The sequence below is a fragment of the Nicotiana tabacum genome, chromosome 6 (genome assembly GCF_000715075.1).
Source record: "Nicotiana tabacum cultivar K326 chromosome 6, ASM71507v2, whole genome shotgun sequence".
Classification (NCBI taxonomy): Eukaryota; Viridiplantae; Streptophyta; class Magnoliopsida; order Solanales; family Solanaceae; genus Nicotiana; species Nicotiana tabacum.
The window spans coordinates 156,731,998-156,739,683 of NC_134085.1; the positions used below are offsets into that span (position 1 = coordinate 156,731,998).

General features: G+C 36.2%; 1 protein-coding gene across 1 annotated transcript; it reads right to left on the reverse strand.

Annotated features, from left to right (window-relative positions):
- Positions 1–206: 206 nt before the first annotated feature.
- On the reverse strand, positions 207–2,257 carry LOC107812325 (bidirectional sugar transporter SWEET10). The gene is made up of 6 exons (XM_016637386.1): positions 2,088–2,257; positions 1,661–1,697; positions 1,362–1,572; positions 1,109–1,270; positions 888–1,007; positions 207–803 (listed from the first exon to the last, which is right to left on the reverse strand). Exons 1-6 carry the CDS (start codon positions 2,134–2,136, stop codon positions 483–485), a joined length of 900 nt encoding a protein of 299 aa, XP_016492872.1. The 5' UTR covers positions 2,137–2,257; the 3' UTR covers positions 207–482.
- Between the last annotated feature and the right edge of the window lie 5,429 nt (positions 2,258–7,686).

The following is a 7,686-nucleotide window of genomic DNA, read 5'->3' on the forward strand; positions in this document are numbered from 1 at the left end:
TGTTTTGCGGTGGGAACTTCAAACCAAAAGATAACTTCTTGTGCTCTAAGGCTTGCTGCTTGAGATTACTTTAGTTGAAATGAGTTCTGTTCGTTGCATATATACTTTCACACATCTTGCATGGAAGCCATACACTAGTAGAATAGTTAGCCGTAGGAAAGGCTAACTATTTTATAAATCAAAATAGAAAATTTAACTCAATGAACTTTGGAGAAAAAGTTGCTTTTATTGCTACAAAAGAAAATCCAACACACAGCTAGCCTCTCTATGTATCAACACCCATTTTTATCTATCTGAGTACAAGAAAAAGCTAAGGTGAAACATGAGCTAATGAAGATCTAACTAATAAACTTGTGTATAAACACACTTTAGGATTAGGAAAGAGTAAAACAAAGGAATGGCAAGAATTTGTGCAATAGTGCACTGAAATCAATGCCAATTCCAAACTCGAAGTTCTAATTTGTCTTAAGCAGCTTCCACAGTTAAGCAGCTTCCACAGTTTGTAGCTTGGGCGGCGTGTTCTCATGAGCTTTGGCTGCACATGTATTATCATGTGGACACGACGCTACGTGAGCTTTATCTGAGCAAACCATTAAACCAAGTTTCACAATGTCAATAATCTGTTCTTGTGTTAGTTCTGGAAGCTTCTTGTTGTTGTTCATGTTCTCGTCCAACAAAATGACTGCTTGCTTTTGTATCTCTGGAAGTTTCTGCTCCTTTAGGATTGCGTTCTCTTTTTTGCTGTATATTACGTAGAGAACTATTTGGAGAATACCAAAGATGAATCCCAATACGTTTGGAGCCTACAAAAGATAACGTAATTAGACTTACATTGATAAGATGAAAGAAATTTTACGTACATGGATACATGCAATTGAAGAACTTACAGCTATGTTGATGTCCTTAAGTAGAAGACCATAGAAGAACCACATCACTGCACTTAACGTGAGAAACACTGATAGGAGTAATGGCATGTATTCCACACTCTTTGTTTTTATTACTTTTCTCTGCATAAAATGAGAAAAATTATCAGCATTATATTCTTCACGGATGAAATTTTTTTTATAGAAGACGACCATGTTTGAAATATTTGTATGTAAAAGCTCACCACAATGCCTAAGGGTGCTACGAACACACATAAGGAAAATACAAGGCAAATCCATCCAACTACTTGCCCTCGAACTGCACCTTTGAATAGAAATTGGGTAACGAGAACTATAGCACCAAAGCCACCCACCACTGACAATAGGAGCATCTTCACAGTTTGGACCTGCATCAAATAAATTGTGAGGATTAAACTTATACAAAAACTCCATAAAAGAGAAAAAGAAAAACTGTACTTGATTCGCTGAAAAATTTACCCTGGCTTTCTTTGGTGCGTAGAACAGATAGAAACCAACGTAGATAGTTTCAATGAAGACCCCAAAGGAGTTTATAGTGATGAGAAGGGTAGTGTTGGTCTTGAGAAATGCATAGTATATCCAAAGCATGGAACTGAATAGAGCAATCACGTATGGAATTGATTGATAACCTTCAGCTGATTTCTTCTTGTAAATTTTGTAAAACGTGGGCCTGACAAAATGTGAAAATATAGTGTTAAATTAAAAGCCAAAAAAAAGTTACCATATTAAAATAAAAAAGAAAGCAAGTGGAAACTCACATTGGAGAAAGGAATACAATGAAGGAGACGATGTTACCTGCAAGTTTCAAAAGGAAAAAAGAAAAACACGATGAGTTTAAAATACAAATTTCTGACCATATTTCACAAATTAAGGAAATGATTTAGGAGAAAGGTGCATGTAAATTACTATACTTGCTTAAACAATCGCTACGTAAATAACTAAAAGAATATGCTACTACGACTTAGTGACTATCACATTCACTACTTGTGGATGTGCTCATATTTACGAAAGGACCGATAATATGATTCATTATTACTATACATTACATGTGCACTGGGTTCACTAATATTCTTCTCTTGAAGAATACTATGACGAATTATTTGAACTGTGAAAATGATCAGAAGTAAGAAAAAACAATATGTCCGTCACAAGAAGAAGCAAGAAGGAAAAAGAGGCTATATTTACCAAGGACACCAAAAGCAAAAGCCCAGTGATCTGTAGAAAAACCAGCCATATTCTCTTTTTTGTATTTCTAACCAAAGAATTTCAAATGTATAGCACTCTCTCAATTGCTCGCTTACAAAGAGGTGCTAAGAGTTGCAAAAGACTAGCAAGTTTTACTTGACAGTGAAATGAGAAAGCCTCGGTTGATGTATTTATATAGGGCAAGGGGTGGGAAAGTAGGTGCTACAGTAAAAGATCTTTGGTTCTCTATTGTTAATTTGAACAAATATTTTATTTAAAAATTAGCAAAAGAGCACTCTGAAGAGGTGCAATGGGCAATATCAATTTCAAGGGTCCCAATACTCTCTTTTATTATGTCATTACCCAATCCTTAGGGGCACTAAGGCTTACAACTCATGCTTTAATTTTTTGGAGGGGTTTGATTTTAATGTATTTCTCTACAAAATGAACTCTTCATCGGCAAAAAAAACAAAACCAGAAATGATTGAGGGACCAATTAATGGTTGCCATTTGGCATCAATAATAGAGTTTGGGACATGGAGTTGTGGCTCTATTTCATGAGAAGATCAATTTGCTGCAATGGCTGATGAAAAGCAGGATATGCTTCGCTTTACTAGACTTTATCTTGTCCTGGTGGGTTGTCATTTATCTGTATATAGTGTGTTACGTAAGTAAATAAATATATGGAACCAACTTTGTTTCTTAAATTTGTAAATTGCATGCTTGTTACATGGTTATCATATCATGCTTCTATTTACGTGAATTAGGCTTAATTGATGCCAGCCCACAACCACTAAACAAACCGTACAAAATTTTAAATTTTTTATTTTTAACTACTTTTATCAGAGTATTAGGCCTTCTTTTTATTTCGTTTGGCTCGATAAGTTGTTGTTCTTTTGGTGCTCTGTGTTATTAAACAGCAAACTTTTCCATTTTTTCCCTTTTTCTCTTTTTTCTCTTGGATGAGATACATTTTCTTTAGACAAGAACGGACTAAACTTTAAGGTTTTGTGGACACTGTTCTCTCATATGTCATGCATGGATTAAGCTTTTCTCAATGATTGAACCAATTGATGTAATTTCATATCATCTTCCCCTCTTGCTTTATAATTTTTCTTTTGGGGATCGTGTTGAATGTACCGTTTGATAATCTAAATCAAAGGTTGATTATATTTTACCATAAAGCTAAGGTTGTGTTGCCACTTTGAAATTTCTTGCTTTAATCTTAGTAGTACAATAATAATGCCATGTGTACACATTGCTTGCCTTACGATTTTGATGATTTCATATAATTAAAAGAAGGATTAAACAATTGAGAGATTGAGATCAAAAGATGCAATATCAAATCGTTCAAATTGCGTGGGAAACTGATCAAACTTTTATTCTTAGGTAACTAAAGGTCCTCCCTTCCCTCCCCACATACACACTTAAATGAAGCATACCTTTAATTTCTTTATTTAAAGCGTATTTAACTTTTAGCAAAAAATAACATGCATTTCAAAATCGTGATAAATTTCTAGTCACTGATTCGACACATATATGTCGATGGTACTATGTCGGAATGCTCGAGTCTGAAAATTCAATAAAAAAAATCTCAAATGAGGTGTCAAACGTTGATCAAGATCTCAATACTTCAGTAGTAGATAAATTAACAAGGTGTTTCGTGTTCTTCAATTTTTCATGAACTATATATAGCTAAAAGAAATTAAATACATATTGCATGCCGCACGAATAGTTGGCCCGCTTAGAATATGGTGACTAAGTAATATAAATTCTGATAAAACGTAATTTAGTACGTAGGAGTTGGGCATAAAATGTGTTGATCATCTTACATAAAACCGACCAGCCCAAAGTTCCATCTATATTCAAATTCTCAATTTGTCGACCACTTTGTGTTTGGCAAATAAAAACCAATTTTGCACGCTTGAGAAGGTGGCATTTGGTCAAAGGCATCACAGAATCTAATCTCAGTATAATTCCCTAGCCAACATAATGTAAATTTGGTAGGCATCAATAATCCAATATTAGTTATTTAGTGCATTTTAACTTCCATGAAGCGGTAAACTATCATCTGGAGCAGGAATACGAGCTTTCTCTAAGCGCTATAGTTAGACAATATTAAAGGTGTTTGTTTACCCCTTAACCGCTTGTTTGGATGGTTGTTACCTATCGTATCGTATTGTGGCTTTAAATATAATATTTGTTTTGATTGTTACTTAAAATTTATTATATCGTATGATCTAAATCTGTCGTTACATAACAACGAAAAGTGTCACTTTATGGAACGACCGCTTTGGTGTGGTCGCGTCGTTTCCTTATTTTTTTCTCTTATCTTGCCATCTTTTATTATTAAATAATTCTATTCTTTCTTTTACCTTACATTTCTGTATAATAATATTATCTCGTACCTTATTTTTTCTTCATAATATTGCAAGTTATTCTTCATATTGATTGGTGCATGTCATCATGAAATGACGGCAAACGATACAATCTAGCCAAATATTATATACATCAAAACGATACAGTACAATACAATGCAATATTATACGATACATTATGAAACGATCGATATATAACTACCATCCACACAAGCTGTAAAATGGATAACAATTAACAGTTTAAAGGATATGTGGTTTAATTTAACACAACTAATCAAAAGACAGTAAATAGGTGAGTTGAAATGAGTTAAAATAATCAAACCAAAGTGACGTCGTAATTAAGCCTTGTGTTTAGCATAAATGCCAAAGGTTGGTCACGATTGAGCCCTCGAGATAGAGCTCGAATCCGAATAAACGAGTGAACAACTGAAGAACACTTTAACAATTGCTGAGAGTCAAAGTAAATTTTATTGCCTTGTTATGCATGAAAAAATAGTCCACCAAAAAATGAAGGGGTCCTCCTCTTTATATAGTAGAGGATATTTAACCCTAGTACAAGTCAAATAAGGTAAAAATCTTTTCCTTCCTTATCTCCCACGAAAATAAAACCGCAGCCAATATCGAGTGTGATCTGCACCGTAATTTCCAGCTGATGGCGGATATTTTGGCTCCCCGTTTGTCTTCTTTAACCGCCTTTCCTTTACCCTCGATTATTCATCCCACTCGAGCTTGATTCCCTCTGAGTTCGGCCGTGCTCGAGATCCGTTATATCATTTGTTAGCGGTAACGTAAAAGAAAAAACACAAGATTCAACGTGGTTCGGATCAAAATAGTTCTACGTCCACCAGAGAACAGTTGCCTTTTTATTATTAACAAAGGAAGGGGAGAGTTCCCCATTACACTTAAGAGAATTTCTCTCTTAACTCTCTACTCACTACAATGTATTGTATTATTTTTGGGATGATTTCTACAAATGAAGGAGTGCATCTATTTATAAAGGTAAAAACCTCCTCTTGATGTCATTGGTGACATCAAACTACCTCCTCTTGATGTCATGTGTGACATCAAAGGAGGAAGCTTCCTCCTAGCATCCACACCAACTCTTTCCACTAACTCTTCCAATTGGTATGCCATTGTTGACTAAATATAAACCAACACTTTCAATCTCCACCTTGGTTTGCGTTTCGAGCGTTCGTGTGAACAACTCTAGCCAAAACTTCTAAGTTTACTAAGCAACCCCGTTGTAAGAAATAAGAAGAATCAAACCATTGTTGAATATACCACATCCACCTAACAACTGTTCTCTTCGGAGTTGCATCAGTTGATACACACCCCCACCAAGTCCTTGCAATGTGCAAACTTAGCGAGCGGGACTATCTTGAGCAACATGTCTGCAGCATTATCATCTGTGATAACCTTTACGACCTTGATAGTTTCCTCTTCAGCAACATCTCGAATAAAATGAGATCTGACATCAATGTGTTTTGTGCGCTCATGAAATCTCTGATTTTTCATTAGATGAATAGCACTCTGACTATCACATCTAAGAGTTGATTCCAGCTTAACCAAACTCAATTCTGCTACTAAACCTTTCAACCAGATAACTTCCTTCACCGCCTCCGCTGCTGCCATGTATTATGCTTCTGTTGTAGACAAAGCGACAATCGACTGCAGAGTCGACTTCCAACTAACGGCACTGCCAACGAGGGTAAAGTTGTATCCAGTTGTGGACCTTCTTCTGTCAAGATCTCCTGCATAGTCAGAATCTACATAACCGAGAATTGAAATACCTTCACCACTTTTTCGAAAGGTAAAACCAACACCAGAAGCTCCTTTGAGATATCTCAATATCCACTTGACAACTTCCCAATGCCTCTTTCCTGGGCTGGACATGTATCTACTTACCACACTTACAAATTGAGCAATATTTGGACGTGTACATACCATAGCATACATAATGCTACCAACTGCACTAGCATAAGGAATCTTTGACATATGCTCCACCTCATCCTCAGACTGAGGCATTTGTAACTCTGAAAGTTTAAAATGAGGAGTTAATGGTGTACTTACAGGCTTGCACGTATGCATATTGAATCTCTCAAGAACCCCTTTAATATACCTCTTCTGAGAAAGATGTACAACACCGTATTCTCTTGAAATCTCCATACCAAGGATTTTTTTTGCAGCTCCTAAATCCTTCATATCAAATTCCTTACTCAACAGTTTCTTCAAAGCATTTATCTTTGTAATGTTGTTAGCAACAATAAGCATATCATCAACATACAACAATAAATAAATTATTGAGTTACCAGACATCTTCTTGTGATACACACAGCTATCAAATGCACTCCTTGAGAATTCATGTGTAGTCATGAATGCGTCAAACCTCTTGTACCACTGTCTAGGGTATTGCTTCAAACCATACAAAGACTTCTTTAGTTGGCATACGTGATCTTCTTTTCCCCGAGGTAGGAAACCTTCCGGCTGATCCATATAAATTGTCTCTTCTACATCACTGTGTAAGAAAGCAGTTTTGACATCAAGCTATTGAAGCTCCAAGTCAAATTGGGCAACCAATGTTAGTAGCACGCGAATTGAGCTATGCTTCACGACTGGAGAGAAAATCTCATTGTAGTCAATTCCTTCCTTCTGACTGAAACCTTTTGCAACCAATCTCGCCTTGAACCTAGCATGTTCCACTTCAGGAATTCCCTCTTTCTTTCGATAGACCCACTTGCATCCAACTGTCATCTTCCCCTTTTGTCTTTTTACTAAGACCCATGTTTGATTCTTGTGAAGAGACTCCATATCTTCAGTCATGGCTAACCGCCATTGTACAACATCCTTGCAAGAAGTTGCTCAATATACGAGGAGGGCTCCAGATCCTTAATCTCTTCTTGTGTAGCTATGAACGCATATGCAATCAATTTTTCTTGATCTATAAGGCGTTTGGGTTCTCGTGTATGCCTCTTCTCCCTCCCCTTCGCAATTGTGTATGGTTTTTTGACAGCAAGTTCTTCAAGGTCTACATCTTCTGACTCATCTTTAACCTGAGTCACTTGTTCCTTTTCCTTGGCAAGCTCCATCGGAAGCTCCACCTACTTGTCGTTCTTATTTCCTGAAAACTCCACGGAAACTTTACGGGGATCAAGTATAGAGGATTCATCGAAGGTGATATCTCTATTAACTATAAATTTGAGTAAAGACAAACACCAAAGTTT

What these genes read in the sequence shown, in the direction of transcription:
- LOC107812325 (XM_016637386.1), bottom strand. Translation starts at nt 2,136, where the DNA reads ATGGCTGGTTTTTCTACAGATCACTGGGCTTTTGCTTTTGGTGTCCTT. An exon ending in TAGCACCCTTAGGCATTGTG is followed by an intron (nt 1,008 to 1,108) that starts GTGAGCTTTTAC and finishes CATTTTATGCAG; the next exon opens with AGAAAAGTAATAAAAACAAA. An exon ending in TTAAGGACATCAACATAGCT is followed by an intron (nt 804 to 887) that starts GTAAGTTCTTCA and finishes TATCTTTTGTAG; the next exon opens with GCTCCAAACGTATTGGGATT.